Source organism: Aulostomus chinensis, chromosome 18, assembly GCF_037954235.1.
Source record: "Aulostomus chinensis isolate RoL2024-O1b breed Wild chromosome 18, RoL_Achi_v1.0, whole genome shotgun sequence".
NCBI classification, from domain to species: domain Eukaryota; kingdom Metazoa; phylum Chordata; class Actinopteri; order Syngnathiformes; family Aulostomidae; genus Aulostomus; species Aulostomus chinensis.
This window is the reverse complement of record NC_141337.1, coordinates 20,397,627-20,416,738: the sequence shown is the minus strand read 5'-3', so window position 1 is coordinate 20,416,738 and position 19,112 is coordinate 20,397,627. Positions and strand designations below refer to the sequence as shown.

General features: G+C 46.7%; 1 protein-coding gene across 1 annotated transcript in view; it reads left to right on the top strand.

Moving 5' to 3' along the window:
• The window catches only part of LOC147245618 (sodium- and chloride-dependent betaine transporter-like), a 34,195-nt gene extending 20,843 nt beyond the window's left edge, over window positions 1-13,352 (top strand). The window contains exons 12-14 of the mRNA XM_086183827.1: window positions 12,214-12,314; window positions 12,817-12,987; window positions 13,112-13,352. Of these exons, the coding sequence (XP_086039953.1) occupies window positions 12,214-12,314; window positions 12,817-12,987; window positions 13,112-13,228 (389 nt within the window). The 3' untranslated portion in view covers window positions 13,229-13,352. The remainder of the gene's footprint in view (window positions 1-12,213; window positions 12,315-12,816; window positions 12,988-13,111) is intronic.
• The last annotated feature ends 5,760 nt before the right edge of the window (window positions 13,353-19,112 follow it).

Below are 19,112 nucleotides of genomic sequence, written 5' to 3'. Positions count from 1 at the left end.
TAGCATTGCGCTCCCCGCTCCCGGTATTGCGGTAGCTAGTTTTGTGTTAAAGTTGCTTGATTTCGCATTAAAAAAAGAGGAGAACAATTCCTGCCAGAGCCTTCACGGCAGTTGTTTTTTGTTATGTTCTCTGATTTGCTCGGAACCTCTGCTGGTGAAGGCAGTGTTCGCGCCCCTTCTCCCAGCCGATGGCGCCCTCCTGCTGCCATGGTTGTGCTCACATTTGGCTGACAGGAGTCAGCCGCTGCTGCTGCACCCTCCAGGAAAAGGGCGAAATCAGGACGTAGGCTTTCTTCAGAGGTAAGTCGACTGTCTGCAGAGTTGGCTGAGATGAGGTCCCTTCTACAAGCTGGTCGCTCTGACGCTCCTCTGGAGGCCCAGGGGAATCCACCCCACCAATGCCTGTGTTGGATCCAGAAGATGACGTTATCTCTCTGGCAGCTTTGGCCTCTCACTTCCAGGACAAAGATGGAGACAGGGCCTCTCAAGCCTCAGACCCTGGCTCCCTGTCCTCGGCTCAGAGCTCTTTGAGTGAGGCAGGTGATAGCTCCATGCAGGCCATTCGTGTGCAGCCTTGGAGTGCCTGCGGCTGGACATACCACTGCAGGCTGAAGCAGTATCTGAGAGCACCTTCTTCAGGCGCAGGCGGGCCCCCACCACTTTTGCTGTCCCCGCCTCACAGGAATATCTGAGGGAGTTACACACTTGTTGGAGGGATACTGGGGCTCTTTCACGTCTTTCAGCTGACGGTCGAGCCCTGGCAGCCATGCATGGTGCTGTAGGAGCTGGCCTGGACCGCATGCCTGCTGCTGAGCCAGCCGTCGCATCCCCCATCGTGTCTCCGGACGAGGCGCTGCGGGTGTCAGGCGCCCTTGACCTCAATGTAGGATCACGGACGACCTTCTTACAAGGGCGTACAATGCTGGAGCATGTGCTGGCTGCATTGGCAACTCCTTGGCCCACCTTATGTTTGCGTTCTCCACTTCTCTGCAGGACGGGAGGGCTGAGGCCTCCATCATCGGCTTCAGTGATGCGTCTCTGCAGGCTTTCGTTCTCATGTCAAGGGAACTCGGGTGGATGATGTCTTTCCTGGTCGAGATTTGCTGGCAAGTATGGCTTGCACAGTCCCCCAGGCGTGCAGTAGGATCCTCCGCAGCGTTCCTGTGGAGCCAGGGGAGATATTCGGCTCTGCCGCACTGGAGGTGCTGGAGCGAGCTGTTTGAGCCCGGGAGACCAGTCAGCAGTTTTCAGGTCTCAGTAGGAGCCTGCCTCCCCCCGGCAGGTCTGGGGCCCCCTTGGCTGCCATGCGGGCCCATCCATCAGCGCAGTCTCGTGCTACTGGCGGTTATGGTCCTCAGTGTTCCATGCAGAGGCAGACAATGCCTCTGCAGACAATGCGTGCACACAATCTGGGACCTCTTCGGCAGGGAGGGAGTCGATCTTTTTGCCTCGGAAGACAGAGCACCATCCACCCGGTTGCAGTATGGAAACAGGTGGAAGCTGTTCTCTGCGTGGTGTGCAAGCCGCGGTGAGGATCCAGTGCATTGCTCTGTGCAAATTATTCTCGAGTTTCTACTGTCCCTCTTGGAGGGGGGCCGCTCTGCCGCCACCTTTAACGTGGTGGCAATATCTTGTCGACACAGCAGGGTTGAGAATCGCACAGTGGGAAGTCATAGCCTGGTGTCACTCTTCCTGAGGGGGGCTCATAGTCTATGCCCCCGAGAGTCCTACGGGCTCCAGCATGGGACCTGCCTGTTGTGCTGGACGCCTTGTGCCAATCCCCCTTTGAACCCTTAGAGCAGGCAGGGCTCAAATGGCTGTCATATAAGACTGCTTTTCTGCTAGCAGTTGTTTCAGCAAAGCGTGTTAGTGAGCTACACGCACTATCAGTTAGTCCCTCATGCCTGAGATGGAATTTGGATGGCTCAGAGGTCACATTGTGGCAGAATGCGGCTTTTCTTCCAGAGGTGCTGTCCAGCCCACAGCTCAACCTTCCTGTGAGACTCGCACGGTTTGACCCTCCGCCAAGGGGGGGGGGGGGGGGGGGGGCAGGCTGGAATTGTTGTGCCCCGTGCGGGCCCTATCACTATATGTTGCAGCTACCGCAAGCATCTGGTGCTCAGACCAGTTCTTTGTGTGCCAAGGTGGCCCTAAAATTAGTTGCGCTCTTTTAAAGCAGCGGCTCTCCCATTGGATAGTGGACGTCATATGACACGCGAATGACCGCTCCATGCCATCTGATGTGAGGTGCCATTCCACCAGGAGTGTTTCAACCTCATGGGCTGCCCTGAGAGGAGTGCCCCTGGAAGCTATTTGCACTGCTGCTTCATGGGCATTGCCTACCACCTTTACCAGGCTCTACAGGGTGAATGTAGCTACTCCCCATCCCCTGAGTACGATTCTCCTACCGGAGTCCTCCGAGTCAACCCAATGAAGGGTGTACTGGGGATTTCTCGTGACTCTGCTGGTATTGGTCATTCAGTGCTTTAAGCACCGCCCTCTGGCAGTCAGCGGAGATGAAATAGAACGAGAGTTATGAATGTAACTGCGGTTCTATGAATCCCGAATGACCGCCAGAGCATTCTGCCACTCAGAATCCTCACGTTGTCGCGAGAAGGCTCTGTAGGAACAGAACCCCTGATGACACCGGAAGATATTGCCTTTCCTGGGTCATCCAGGGGTCACAGGTGACATTGATGGTATTCATACTCGGGTTGCCTATGCACGAAGGGAACATTCAGTGCTTTAAGCACCGCCCTCTGGCGGTCATTTGGGATTCATAGAGCCGCAGTTACATTCGTAACTCTCGTTTAAAAAGCAAGCAAAACAAAAGCTAAACTCTATATTAATCATCAGTATGATGAATACTTGCATGTGAAATATGGGAAGCAGTGAGGTCCCCACATGCGCCTTTCCAAGCTGGTCACAACGCACTACCAGCGGAGGAAATTTAGCACTGCTGGTACCACAGCTATTAGAACACCAATTAGAAAACTGATTAAGTTTGTTTTATATATATATTTACCATTGTTTTGAAATGTCATATTGTGAAGATTGTGTTAGGGTTACTTGTGGGTTGGGATTTTCTTGAATTATATGAAACTGTTTCAAATTTTAAAAAGAAACTAATAGAAAAAACTAACCATGCAAAGACAATACTTTGAAAAAAGAAAGAAAATTGATTGTCTTTTGGTATTTAGCATGGATAATATTCAATCAATAAAATTAATTTCACTATGATTTTGCCAAACATTAAAGTGTTTCTGCTTATCCTTTATTCTGGGACTGAGTCCGACCTGAATGTACTACCTGAGTACAACATTTTAACCTGGTGCATCAAGTCTAAAGTTTAAGAGCTGTGGATGTGGGAGGCCCAGAGGGAGTGATGTGATGCATGAATCTGGTTCCTTCATAGGGTTCCTGAGGGAGTTTGCAGCACTGAGTGGTAAAATAAATCCAGCAACTGATGACCTGATGCCATCGCTGGTCTTCTCCCAGCATTCCTCTCAACCCTCATTGGCAGCAACTGTGCTGCTTTTTGTTGTCATAATTGATGTTGTTCATAACCTCCATCATAGTCACTTGTTCTTCTTGACTAAAGTCGGCAGCATGCGTTCCATCCATTTCCAAAGAGTCACATGATGCGTTACACACCCTTTTTATGGGGACGTGCACAGAGCCAGAAGCAGAAAGTGTAGATTGACAGCGAAAAATCACATCCACTGTCATGATACCAGTGACCTCTGATTGAGAGTTTAGGGTTTATCAAGCCAGCTTCTTGAAAGAAAGCCTGGCTATGTTGAACTTGCTTCCTAGTTAACCTCTCTGGTGAAAAAACAAGAATCAAGTAGAAACCAGAAAGGCAGGAAGGAGCTGATAGGCTGAGAAACAGTTGGAGCAGGACTGTGACTGACGAGGGCTGATTAGGTGCAGCACTCATCAAGACTGACGAGCACACAAAGATACAGGAGGGAAGAGCTTACAAAGTAAAACAAGAACTTAACATTAATTGTTTTGATAGGTATTGTCACCTCACAGTTGACAAGACTGGCACATCCACTTAAAACCAGTGCAGAATCACTGACATTTTCCAGCAGCTGTGTTTCATGTCTCCTTCTGCTTGGTTGATGTGTGGCCCCTCCCTCAATGACAACTCCAATGGATGTATCTGATGGCTTTTTGATAGGAAATGATCAGAGCTGGGGTTAATATGAATGGTGCGAGGGATATAATAAAATGTTTAGGACTAAACTGCTGATCTGGATGTTCTGGACCTTGGGTTTGTCAGCAGACTGTTTGGGGGAGTTTGATGACATCTGTATAGGTTCAGAAGTACAACAGAACTGTAGTACAACAATGGATCCAGTTCAAATCAATGAGACATTTAAAGCGTCTTATAAGGAATTATACAAATCCAACTATCGCTGCACTGGGGGGACACAACTCCTTTCTGAAGGATACTTCTCTGCTGACACTAACTACCCAACATACAGTAGGTCATATCTAGACAAAGAACTGGAGTAATCCTTAGGATTTACCATCTGTCAGAGGATTTGAATAAGACCACTGAGACACCGAATTCTATTATTAAAAAAAGTACTTTCTTTCATTTAAAATAATCATGATAGGGCACAGGGACCAGGCAATTTTCGGACAGCCAGCAGGTAGATGGCTAAGAGAGGAGCCAAAATGCAGAGCTTTACCCACAGAGCTAGATAAGCAATAGACTAGCTCTAATACGCTGCAATCTTCTGTAAATCACAGCATGACACTGCACCCTAAACAGCACAACTACATGCTTACTTAAACAACACACCACTGCAACTTGATTTAGCTCCTGCATACAGGTCCTTCCTCCCCCATGCTTTCATACCTTTCCCAGCTGCCGAATGCATCCCTCCCCACACAGTTTAAAAATGAGTACACAAACAATAACACTTAACATGCACGAAAACTATAATAATGAAACACAGACAACAAAATGTTAATGTGCACTCAACTCACCCATTGACGAGGCAGTGCTTCTAAAGAAATCTCAGCTCAGGAGCCACAACAGCACCGGTAGTGGAGTGCTGCGGGAAAGACGGCCATAGAGGGCGGCAGCCGGCAACCCCACTAATGCCCAAGCCCTGGCTATCTACAGGAGGCAACCAACCTACCCTCCTCACCCCATCCACAGCTCCCCTGCCTTGCTATCTTCGTGCCGGCAGCCCTAACTGGCGGCGAATGCACCATCCCAGTCCAAAGGGGTCCCAGCCACCAGAAAGAGCAAATGTCCCTCAGCGACCAGACTCCCACTGATTGTCCTCTGTTAGCTCCTCACCTCTCCTCTCACATCCCCCAGGTGTCCAATCAGCCCAATTAGCCTCTCTCTTGCCAGGAGACAGCTCCGCCCACTGTCTCACTACAGAACCAACACTGCACTCTCTCCAAAAAAGCAAAACAACTGGCTTGGATGGTATTCCAGTGGAATTCTATACAGCTCTCACAGCAGTTGATGCCATTCCATCTTCCGACTCAGACTCAGACTCAGTTTATTGTCACCAAGGGATCGAGCCCATGGCGAAATGGAATTACACACTCAATTGCCTGATGCAGCTCTCACAACCAGTCACAATTATTACAGGTTCATCATAATAATGGTACACTTCAGAATTAACAACAGCACCTGTACATTTGTTGTGTATGTACGCTAAACTTGGGACAACATTGGGACAACAGTCCGTTGTCCCAATGGAGGCAAGTGAGAGTGAGGCATCGCTGCGCCGCCAGGCCTGGGGGGTAGGCTGCAGCCATGGTCGGTGCTACCACCCCAAGGGAGGTGGAGAGGGCAGAGGCGGGATTGGGTAGGAGACGGGGAGGAGGATTGGGGGAGGAGGTCAGGAGCACAACGGGGGAGGGGAGGATATTACGTGCCATTTGCGTCACCAAGGCAGGTGGAGTTCTGGAGGATAAACAATGGGGCAGATGACCTTCAGTAGCTGATAAGGTCGCTGTGTTTCGGTTTGGGCAGAGGAGCACACATTCCAATCCGTCTTCTCTTCCAGTCCAATCCAATTCATATGAAAATTATATTTACTGGTCTTCAACATCCCTCTCTACGCAGAGCGGCCAACTGCTCCAAGATGGTGTCAATGTTGCGTTTCTGTTCATGAGCTAACACAGTGAGTTGTTGCACCACTCTGCCAACCTCATTAATTGCGTTGTAAATGACGGTCAGTTGTGGAGATCCAGATCTGGTGGCAGCCGTCGTCTTGACAATTTTGCGGTATGTGAGGGCACCTCCAAGTCTGACGAGGAGAAGCCCATCAACCATGAATCCAAATAAGTAGAGGTCCTTGATGTCCTCCACGGAGAGAGGCGTCAAGCATGCGTCACGCCATCACCCTAGGAATCTAAGACGTAGCCCACAGGATGGGTTCCATGCGGACAGGCAGGCTCCTCCGGTCCTGATTTCCTTGTCAAAAATATGGTGTCAATAGCGTTGAGAGACCAGCTGATCAATTCCATGATAGAGAGGTCTATAGAGGGTCACACCCACACAGAGTTTATTTACTAAAATCAAATCATTTATTTTGATTTTTTCAGATTCGTCATGTGATGGAGCTATGTGTAGGCACTCTTTGAGAACCCAATGGAAGACCACCCAAAATAGAAGGGATTATTAATAAGGAAGGGAAATCCACAAAATGCTTGTCTAAAGTGTACAAATCCTTATCAGAAAGTCTGATTATAAACACAGACACAACCAGAGGCAAAAGGATCTGGAGATTGACTGGTCTTTCTTTTGTTCTGAAGTTGATAGCTGCTCCTATGAGACTCTTTATTTAAAATCCTCCATAGAATTTATTACACACCTGAAAAATTGTCCAGAATGGATAATGAAATGTCTTTCCTTTGCCAGCATTGTAAAAACAAAAAAGCAGTTTTCCCCACCTTTTGGTCCTGCACCCTACTCACAACATTCTGGAAGTCTGTTGTAGATACTACAGTATATCATCATGTTTAAACACTCAGATAAACTCATCACCTTTTTCATGCCTCCTTGGCATGGGTCATATGGACCCTTGGAGCAAATTAAAAAAAATACATCAACCTCACGCTGATTGCTGCAAAAATATATTACAATTAATTGGAACTCTGACTGCCCTCCAACAGCAGCTCATTGGTTGTCCACTATGGCATTGCTCCCAAAGCTCACATGGCAGGGCAGTGACTGGGTGGGAGCTGTATGATCCAGACTTGTCATCACTGGGGTGGGTTAGGGGAGCGGGCTTAGTGACCGTGTCCCTACTGTCACTGCCTTACCTTTCCTGCTTTATAGGTGTATAATACTGGTCTATCATTTAACATCGAAAAGTCATATGAAACAGTAATGCAGTATCCGATACAGAACAACAGAATTCAAAACATAAAAAGAATTCAAGATTGTTAATTTTCCCCTTTCACTATTTCTTTTTTCCCTTTATTACAATATTGAAATGAATGATTAGGACCATGGTATTCCATTTTTGTTTGGCTCTGTTTAAGCATGTTTGTGTTGGACTCTGCCTGCAGTATGGTACTGCATGCAGTGTAGTGTACTGGATATGTTTGCTGCTTGCTGTCTGGTGCATGCTGTTCTGCACGGAGCACAGTGTGCGCTTTATGGTGTGTGGGGTGCAGTGCACATGGTTCTGGTGAGGTATGCTGCTTTTCTATGCTACGTGGCTTGGTGGTATGCGATTTGGATCCTGTTTATTGGGGGATTGCCGCACCACAGGATGGGTGGTTTTATGCGAAATTCTATTTCTGAATTTGTCATCATGTAAAATGCTAAAAAAAACAAAAAACAAAACTAGAACTCAAGTGATGTGGGTGTGGTCAGGGCCAGCCCTTGCCATTTTGATGCCCTCGGCAAGATTGGGATCTTATTGCACCCCCCCCCCCCCCCCAACAAACATCAGGGACCACAATGATTTCAAGGCAAAGTATGTTTTAATATATTACAATGACTTAAACAAAAGGAACATATCAAAGAATGCATAATATTTTAACAATTACCTGCCCTTTTGGAAACACTAACAAAGTTACTCAGTCTTCTTAGTGACAGCAAATATTTTCACTTCAACAACATGTATTGAAACAGTGCTTCGTTCAACCGAATTAATTCATTATTTAAGGCTGCAGGCTTGACCTCAGCGAAGGGAGCTGGAGTGCTGAGTGATGCTGGACCTGCAGCTGAATACAAACAGACCGAACATCCATAGGGTGGTACCGCATACACAGTACACATAAACTTCATTTAATTAGTAACAGTGTAATTTTAATGTTCAACATTAATAAGATAATAAAATAGCAGCGCTACAAGTGAACTTACAGAGACCTTAAGTGACCTTATCTGAGCTGACTGCCTCAGAGGGACATCATGTAGATGGACATCAGATGCTTCTTCTCCAGCAGCTGGGGGCTTCTTCAGATGTTTCCTGAGTGCATCTGGACAGTTAGAGAGTAGATATCACCCTGATACAAGCAACATCATGGAGCTGCAGATTAGGACAAATAACTACTGCATCCTGCTGCACCAGCTGTGTGGAAGTTCAAACTTAATTCAGACTAAGTTATAATTAAGTTCAAAATTAGTTCGACTGAAGTTGTAATTTATGAATTTCTGAAATAAAAGCTGGCACCTGTCATGGTTTTTTGCAAGTACCTGACCCAAATGGAAAACACTGAGGTGGTAAGGCATTTTAAGTGGTTTACTTACTTACAAAGAAACAAATGGATGATTGTGCTGGGTCCGGGGTGTTTCTGGAGTCGCGGGAGTCTCAGGAACTTGTGACAGAGTGAGGATAGGTCAGAGATTTATAGACTTGGAAATGATAAGGAGGTGATAGATCCTACTGTGGAGATGAAGATGCGCCAGGAAGAGATGAATGGAGTCTTGGAGAATGAGTCCGTGTGGAGGGAGCTCAGGAGTGTTGAGTGAAAGGAGGCAGCTGAATCGTGAACTCCAGGAGAGCTGGAGCATGGAGTTTGTTGGAGGGTGGACAGGTTATGCTGTGGCTGAGGGTGAGTAAGGAAGAGGAGCCTTGTGAAGGCAGCCATGGGGAGAGAAACCCTAGAATCCATCTTTACAGAGAGTTTGCAGGTGATCACAAGAAGCCGGGAGGGTGCAAGGTAAGGTCCAGAATGCTGGTAGAGGTGACCACTGTAGGTTAACACTCTGGCACTGAAAGGCTGGCAACAGGCTCCTCTTAAACCTAATCTGATGAAGCTTGATCTAAAGGTGTGCACTGCACACCTGCTGAAGTCTACCCTCCTGCAGGACTGCTGCTCTGTGAGGCCCTCTGGTGGAGAACTGGAAGAATTTAGTGGTGAAAGGAACTGCACACAGACTCATAACACTGGATCCCAACAGCCCCACTTAAATAAGATTAGCTGCTACTCAAGAGTTATGCTATCTTATTTAAGTGGTGACCACTTAAATAAGATAGCATAACTCTGAGTAGCAGCTAATCTTATTTAAGTGGGGCTGTTGGGATCCACACATACATGCTGCTGGGCTGGGTGTGAATCATAAAAACTCACAGAACTCAATAGCAAAATATTTCTGCCACAGCATAATTTTCTCTTGAGTCAAATTGCTGCCAATTTGCAACGCACTAATCCAGTGTCAACCTAATTTATTGATATAATTCAATATCAATCTAGCTCACAACAATGTGCTACAATGCCAAGTGGCGCTCAAATCTCTGGTGCAAGACAGTGAGTGCCAAAATCCATTTTTGTGGATAACTTAGTGTTAGCCTTTATTAAAGATATTTGCCAGGTAAACGTGAACATAGGAAGGAGCAGTTGTCCAGATGGCGAGCTACTGGCTTGCCATTCAGTCTCATACCCTTCAGTCTTTAATGTTCATGTTATCTGAGTCCAACAGCTTTCGTAGAATTATTACGTAGCATTAGCTTAATTCAGTTATTGCTACTTAGCTATCTAGCTGCTACAAATGAAATGTCTACCGACGTTACACACAACGGCATTTAAAGATAATATAAGACGACATACCTCTATATCAGACTCTTTACCTCCTTCTATTGCCGTCATTTCCTCCCTTGTGCTCCTGAAGGCTTGGACCTTTTCATTTTCAGGAAATGCAGATAAAAGGTAAATTTCTGCCTATCTTGAACAAATCACAGACTCGGGCTGTCACAGATGCACATCACACAATGAAAGTTTAGTAATAAATCCCAGACTCAAAATAAGTTTCAATTCATTTGAAAGCCTGATTCTCAGTTTGTCTCTTCCAGCCTGGAAAACTCTAGAGCAGGGGTGTCAAACTGGTCCAGTAGGGGCCGCTGTGGCTGCAGGTTTTCATTCCAACCCAGCAAAAGCAACACCTGATTCTACTTAAATCAATTAAGCTGCGTCCTCACAGCTCATTTGTTGGATCAGGTGTTGCTTTTGCTGGGTTGGAATGAAAACCTGCAGCCACACCGGCCCCTACTGGACCAGTTTGACACCCCTGCTCTAGAGCCACTCTGATTTATTATTGAGTACCCTCCTCCTGGTCCTGACTCTGGATTCTGATCTGAATTCTTAGAGCAGGGGTGGGCAATCATGTGCCATGGAGGGCCGTGTGGATGCAGGTTTTCTTTCCAACCAAACACTTTAACAGGTGATTCCACTGATTAACACTCTTCTGTGGCTGAAGGTGTGTTAATCAGTGGAATCACCTGTTAAAGTGTTTGGTTGGAAGGAAAGCCTGCATACACACGGCCCTCCATGGCACATGATTGCCCACCCCTGTCTTAGAGTTTGTGTCCAGTGTTATGCCAAGCTCGTTCATGGGCATAACCAAGAAGGGAGGTCCACACAGTAGCTGTTTAAATAAACAAATAATTTGTTAAAGATTACTGAACATAAGCAAACTATGAGGTGTAGAGTCAGTGGTGAAAGGTGAGTGTTGGATGCCATGAAACTGTGGTTGCCAACATTAAATATAAGTACCAAGAACCAATGCTAACGAAACACAATCAAAACCCAAACCAAACCAAAATGGAGTGCCAAAAAGGCACCAGCCTTCCAGGAGGGAGAGAGAGACCGCCATCTTGGAATTCCCCAGCTTGTAAAGAATCAAACCAGGTGGCACGAAACCCTCAACGAGGTGGGAGGGGCCAGAACATGAGGAAGAATGGAGGAGGAGGAGCACAGGCAGGAAAGAGGGAAACAGGACAACACAGATCCTGGCCTAAGACCAAGGGCCGTCACACCAGTTTAGTTCTAAATCAGACCAAGTCATGATTGGAGGTGACCTCAATATTCATGAGGATGTTGATAACCACAGTCTGGTACTGCATTTCTCTCTCTTCTAGACTCAACTGGTGTCCATCAGTCTGTCCATGAACCCCTTCACTGTCACAACCACACCTCCACCTCCTCCTAACATGTGGAACTGAAGCTGAACATCTGGTTGTGTTTCCACAGAACGCTTTTATCAGACCACCAATCAATCACTTTGGAATTTGGACTGATCAACTACACTCCACTCAGGCAAACGGTGGTTTCCCGATGTTTGTCTGATTAGGCCACACCTGGACTTAAGGAAGTGATTAGACAAGTGGACGGATTGCAGCGTGGTTGAGGTTCTAGTGCAGGTCTGTACCATGAGATACAGAGATGTAGGGGCAGACAGAAGCGTGGTTGAGGTGCAGGCAAAGGTCGGTTCCAAGAGATCCAGAGACCTAGGGGGAGGCACAAATGGGGCTGAAACAAATAGAGTTGAAGCTGGGAAATCAGTCTAAAGGATATTGCTGGGAAGTCTTGCACAGAAGTGTAATAATCTGGTAGAGAGCTGAAAGAGAAGGACACATAATAACCTGGGGAGAGGTTAAGGTGGTCCAGCCCCCCCCCCCCCCCAAACAGGATAAGCAGCACAGTCAGTCGATGATGAAATCAGGATGAATCCCTGAACAGTTTATTCAAACTATGTCCATATAAGCACAAAGGAAATATTTTGTCTTAAATATAAATCTTTTGTTTATCCATTGTTGAAATCAGTGATACTTTGGCTCGTCTCAAAGTTTTCCAGCTGTTCCCAGTTTTGTAGCTATGTACTAATCAGAGCCATGTCTGTGTTCACTACATGAGTGACAGGTCACTTCATCAACCTGAGGAATCTTCTCCACCAGCAGGTTGGTAATTAGTTGCTAACTAGTTGTGGTTTTACTGCAGGAGCTGAACAGATGTGTGATGCAGTTGAGGAAATGACTGGACAAAGACCGTGGTTTCTTTTCAGCCTGTGCTGGCGTTATTTCACCCCGCTGATCTGCATGGTGAGTTCACCATCACTCATGATGTCATCTTTGACTGTTTTCTCATACAAACCCTGCATTAAAGGCTCCTGCTAGCGTTGATTGCAGCTAAGCTAACTATGAGGGTCTGGAGCTCTCTGGAGAGAGGAGATACTCCACATAGGGTTTCATCAGATCCTTGACTGGGGACACAGCTTGTGTGGTGGTTGTTGTGTTGTTGTGTCACTCAGTGACAGTCTTGTCCGTCTTGTATTGCACACCACCTTGTAAACACTGTGTACAGCAACTTCCTTTCACCGTATTTGAAAAAATTGGCAAAATAAATTTGCTCTGTTTCTGGTAATCTCCTCTTTGCTCGTCCTTTCTGTTGGGGATCTGTAAGCTTGTTTGGGCACTAAAAATCTGACAATTAGCAAATGTCCCAAACGGTTGGTGAGTTCCATTCAGTTTGGAGACTTACCGGTGCTCATGTAACCTGTCTGTCCTCAGGACTGACAATTTGCTTTCTGTTTTCTCTTTCAAGATTTGTTTTATCTGCTCCTTTCTGGATCACAAGGCCCTCACAACCAGAGGAGGACATGTGTTCCCAGACTGGGTCCATTATCTAGGCTGGGCCATAACTCTGTCCTCTGTTATTTTGGTTTGTATTTGGGCGATTGGAAAGATCTGGCTGACTGAGGGCAGCCTCAGGGAGGTATGAGGACCCTGTTTGATTTGCTTTATTCTGACTCACTCGTGATCTTTCATCAAAACATTCATGGTATATAAAACATGGTACATAATGCTTCTGTAATACTTGTTTATTATGTCCTCAACAGCGTGTGTTTGTCCTCTGGCATCCTGTTAGACACCCCATTGGCCCTGAGTCAAATGAAGAACACCTCAATGAAACAGAGATGAATCTAATGCCAGCCTCTGACCCTGCAGGTGCATGAGTCAATAGTCCAGTTTGTCTACCTGGAAACAGCAAAAAAGAGCAGTGTGGTCTTTTTCAATTGTATTGTTTTAATTATCCATGTGACTTTTCTCTAGTTACATGTATCATTTACACATGGGAAGAGTGGTTATGTGATGCTCATGTGGTGCACTGTGTGGAGCCCAAGTACAGCTTATAGAAGTATCGTTGTGAATCATTGTGCAGCTCAGCTTAAAGCATCAATGTCTTAATATATACATATTATTGAGGAATCATCCATAATAAAATGCTGTCTTAAAGATTTACATTATACTGAGTGTCTTTTTGAGGCCAGTTTTGTTGTGATTTGGAGAACTGGTAAATGTGATTGTGTTACCACTTTAAGGGTTTGTCTGACACCTGAGGAAAAACAACCTGTACTTTATCTACTGTACTCCAAATACTTTCTAGTAATCCTGTACTGAAACAGCTTTAGAGGTCTCTGGAAATGCTCCCAATGTCAATCTGTCTTGATTTCCTTCTCATCACGTTGAACATATTTGATCAGATTTTGGTCTTCAATCATGTGTCATTGGTGTCATAGTACTTTCTTGCACACTGCATCCACTCATGAGGCTTTCCTCCTCTTCATCCTTGGTAACACCATCAAAATCATTCAGTTTTTCTTTTTAGATTCATAAATGGCACTTGAGGAGAGAACCGGATGTTCTTTGTGGCCAATGCTACGAATTAGTTATTAGGTCAGCGCAATCCATGGTCATTTGTTCCACAGTAACTCACTAATTATCTTACCAACAAAGGGATAGAATGAGACAAGACTTTGGGCCTAAATATTCCAGAAAAAGATGAATTCTTGGTCTAATCAAACACAATCAGGGATAACAAAGCCGGGTGAGAATGAAGAGTCCTCCACAATGCCGGGGTCCAGGTGAGCTCTATGCTCTTCCAGGGGAATCCCAAGGCGTTCCCAGGCCAGCCAAGAGATATAATCCCTCTAGCGTATCCTGGGTTTGGACTGCTGAATGTGCCAAAGCATTTGAAGATGCAAAGCAGCTTCTGTTGCAGAACAAGGTGTTGGTACACTACAACACCCGCCTGCCATTGCGAATCGCATGTGATGCTTCACCTTATGGGGTTGGAGCTGTAATTTCACATGTAACAGAAAATGGGGAAGAACGACCTGTAGCATTTGCCTCAAGGACACTCACTGAAACCAAAAGGAAGTATGCCTAAATTGAAAAAGAGGCACTTGCCATCATTTTTGGAGTAAAGAAATTCCATAAATATCTGTACGGAAGGAAATTCACACTCATCACTGATCGTAAGCCACTGTTGGCCGTCCTGGGACCAAAATCGGCAGTTCCAACGTTGGCAGCATTAAGAATGCAACGCTGGGCACTTATTCTCATGGCCTACAATTATGAGATTGAGTACAAGAAATCAGCTGATCATGCTAATGCAGACGCATTGTCACGCCTACCCCGAGCAGTGGTGAACAACACAGCAGAGGAGGGAAGTATCTTCTACTTCTCGCACTTGGAGGAACTCCCTGTCAGTGCAAAAGACATTGAGAGTGCTACACTTAAAGATCCTGTACTGAGCAAAGTGTGGAGCTACACATTAAATGGCTGGCCAAGTTATATGCAAGATGTAGCATTGAAGCCTTACTTTGTGCGCAGACAGGAACTATCAGCAGATCAAGGCTGCATTCTCTGGGGACAGCGAGTCATCATACCCCCAGCTTATCGACAGAGATTACTGGAGGATCTCCATCATGAACATCCAGGTATCTGCCGTATGAAGGCTCTTGGCCGCAGTTATCTCTGGTGGCCAGGTTGTGATGGGGAAATTGAAGAAATGGTAAACAGGTGCTCAGTCTGCCTTGTGACATACATCAGCTAGTGATGCAACCTGGACACATCATCAGTGATGTTTCCTGGGCTCACAACATCATACACTCTCACCCAGGCGACCCAGCCGGGGATGATCAATCCCCCAACTTGTGTCCAGGTAGCGCTACCCTACCCACGGATCTCCTCTCCTGATCCACAGCCAACATGAGGCAACCTCTGCTGCCTCCGTGGCCTCCCTGATGGCCCTTCGCTTACTGGCCCCCGTAATGCCCAGCATGTTGTAAACCCTGCAGAGGGACTGGCCTGCAAACCCTCTGCATCCCACCCCAATGGGCTCACATCTCGCTCGCCACCCATTGCGCCGACACTCCTCCACCAGCTCCTGGTACTTAGCCCTCTTTCGCTCGTTGGCCTTAGCGATGTTGTGGCCACGATCTCTGGGAACTTTAATTGCTTCCCCAGATCAACTCTCAGCTCCCAGTCTTGTGCCATTGCCAGCAGGCCAGAGGAACAGGTCTTGGCCTCACTCTTTGCCCTCACTCAAGATGTGCTCCAGGGTCCCTCTCTTCTGGCACAGAGCGCAAGTTGGAGAGTCCACCTTCCCCCAACAGAACAGGTTAGATGGGCTTGGCAGTACGTCATAGACGGCCTGGATCAGAAACTTTATACGCTGGGGCACGGCTTTCCACAGCTCAGTCCACGTGACTTTGCGCTCTGCTGCCTGCTCCCAACGTGTCCAGGCTCCTTGCTGCCGCATCCCAACCATCCTGCTGGCTCGCTCTTCTTCCACTGCTGCTCGCACCTCTTCCTGGACCAGTGCTCTCCTGTCCTTCCCCCTTGCCTTGACAAAGCGAGATGTTGTACTGCTGCTGCCCAGGCCTGTTCTTCCCCGAGCCACCGTCCCCACCAGAGCCCTGTGCCGCAACCGTGACTCAGCAACATTCACAGCCTCTGCTGCCCTCCATTTCCGCCCTGTTCTGACTACGATCCCTGCTTGAGAGACTTTAGGGTCACATGACTCTCTGTGCTGCAGTACAGCCAAGCAGTACAGAAAATGCCAGCTGTGGCACCGTTACATCCTTGGCGGTGGCCAGAAAGAGTATGGCAAAGAATCCACATAGATTTTGCAGAGAAAGATAAGCAATATTTTTTGGTGGTCATAGATAGCCATTCAAAGTGGTTGGAGGTTTTCCCCATGTCTTCCACCACTTCTCACCACACCATTGAAGTGCTGCGTGGACTGCCAGAAGAGCTAGTATCAGACAATGGCCCACAGCTGGTGTCAAAGGAGTTCACTCAGTTCCTGGAGAGTAATGGAGTAAAACACACTGCTGTACCTGCTTACCACCCAGCATCAAATGGAGCAGCAGAGAGATCAGTACAAATCCTGAAACGTGCTCTGAGTAAGAATGTACTGGAAGTGGACGGCAAGTCTCCATTGCCACTCAGTCACAGACTTGCAAATTTCCTTCTCATGTACCGCAGCATACCCCACACAGTGACGGGACGTACTCCAGCTGAGTTATTCCTGAAACGTAAATTGAGAACTCGGTTCAGTTTGCTCAAGCCGGAGCTTGCCAGACAGATCGAAGGAAAACGAGCAGCACAGAAGTATCATCATGACAAAAGGGCTCCCCCTGTTTGCTTTTTCCTGGAGGGAGAGGCAGTTCGCATCAGAAATTTCAGGGGCGGAGTGGAAAAATAGATTCAGGCAAAAATATTGAAAAGACTGGGAACTGTCACTTACCTGATTCAAGAGGGACAGAGACAGCGCACAGTGCATGTGGATCACATGTTACCATGGCGAGAAAACGTGGAGAGACAGCCAGTTATCTTGTCTCCACCAGTTGCAGGAAATGTGCCATCAGTACCACTGGAAAGTGCTGTTTCAGTTCCATCACCGGAACCATCAGTGAGTCTGACACCACCCACGGTCATCACTGAACCAGATCCAACGGCTGCTGAGTTGTCATCATCAGTACCCAAATCACCCACAATCAAAAACTCACCAGTCATCCGCAGATACCCAGAAAGGATTCGAGCACCACCACAAAGACTGAATCTCTGAAGACAGTCTTTAATTCTGTGTTGGAAGGTTTACAAATACTGTTGTATAATACTTATGTTCTTGTTTACAAATAAGTGTAAGAGTTCAGTACTAAAACAAAAAAGACTTAAGTACAGTTTGTTTGAGTCTGCTATATTTTTAGTTGTTTAGTGATCTAAGTTTTGTTGCCATCTGCTGGTGAATGTTGAATATACTGTTTTCTGTGGTTACTTTTTGTTGGCCAACGGTTTTCACGTGGTATTGCGTTACTGAACGGCAAGCTGCCAGTCAATGTCTGAAGTCTGAAGTAAAAACGTAACTTCATCACCTCGCCTGGTTATTGACTCCAACCCAGAATATTACATCATGCCTGCACTCTACTGCACTCTACAATGAAACTAAAGCACAGGTAATGGTGTGAATGCAGCAAAGAGTGTTTGGTTCGTCTTGAAGGGAGCCGAAGAAGCTACAGGCGAATCCTGACAGGCGGCAAAGTGACAAAATTAGGATGCGACAGGAAGGTCGCGTGAAACATGAGACGATGCAGGTTGCTTTTTTTACCCTGCAGGCAAGCCGAGCCACTAAATACCCGGGTCGCTTGACGAGTTTGTCGACGTGGGTCCAAATGCTGAGTCAACCCTTTCAGAGTGCCCAAAAACCCGTGTTGGCCCACGTTTTTTGTGCAGTGTGAAAGGAGCTTTAGAGATTAAATCCTCCAACTCTGCCCCTGCTTACACTGACGCCATTCCACAACACGAAGAGCAGGTTAATGCTGATTGGTTAGCTTGACCTGTCCACGAGCAGCATGCCGCCTCTGATTGGTGAGCTTGATGGGATGGTAGAGAGACTGCGTTAATGTGTAAACAGTGGGCACAACAGATCCTGGGTCAGTCAGAAATGTTGCTAAAAACCGAGGCTTTGACGCTCACATGATTGCGTTTTCTAAAATCACAATTTTGATCTGAAAACGATAAATCGTTCAGCCCTGGGAAGAACATATCAGACTCAGACTCAGTTTATTGTCACCCAAGGGATGAGCCCAGGATGAAATGGAATTACACAGTCAATTGCCTGACACAGCTCTCACAAACAGTCACAATTATTACAGGTTGATCGTAATAATGGCACACATCAGAATTAAAAGAAAAAGCACATATACATTTTTTTGTGTATGTACCCTCGACTTGAGCAGTCCGTTGTCCCAATGGAGGCAAGTGAAAATGAGGCATCGCAGCATGCACTGCGCCGCCAAGCCTGGGGTGGTAGGCTGCAGCCAAGGTCTTGGCGCTGCCACCCCAAGGGAGGTGGAGAGGGCAGAGGCGGGAGTGCGACCGCTCTCTCCAAGTCCCAACCCAGTGTGGCGCCACTTACCTCTCAGTGTTCCGGCGCACGTTTATGTGAAGTGATGACGTTGTCAGCGTAAAGACGTACGAGAGAGAAAAACACCGGCTCGCATCCTCACAGCGGGAGTTCAGACCCAGGTCTTGTGGAAGCTCGAATGCACCCTGATGTCAAGCAAACGCGGGTTTACGTGTTTTTCAGTGTGAAAAGTGCATAAGAAAAGCGGTATGGCGGTCATGTATTTCAGGTACGAGGCAGCAGACGTGCACCAGAAACAGGTACTGTGCAAAGCCTGTCATGCTAAGTTGCAACATCAGGCGGAAACACAACCAACTTATACTGACTCTTGAAAAATCACCACCGGCATTTCATGAGGAGAGCCATTGACTGAAGAACTCCTTCATCGCCCGAGCCATTAAACTGTAAAACTCCTCACTGGAGGGGGGGAGGGCCAACAGACGGACTATAGGAGAGGGCTGAGCACCAATAACCTGCCCCGATAACAACCGGACACTTGTGCAATACAAGAGACTGCATATTATTATTATTATTATTATTATTATTATTATTATTATTATTATTATTATTATTATTATTGTTACTACTTCTGCTATTATTATTATTATTATAACTATTGTTATGTTTTGTATTATATTATATCA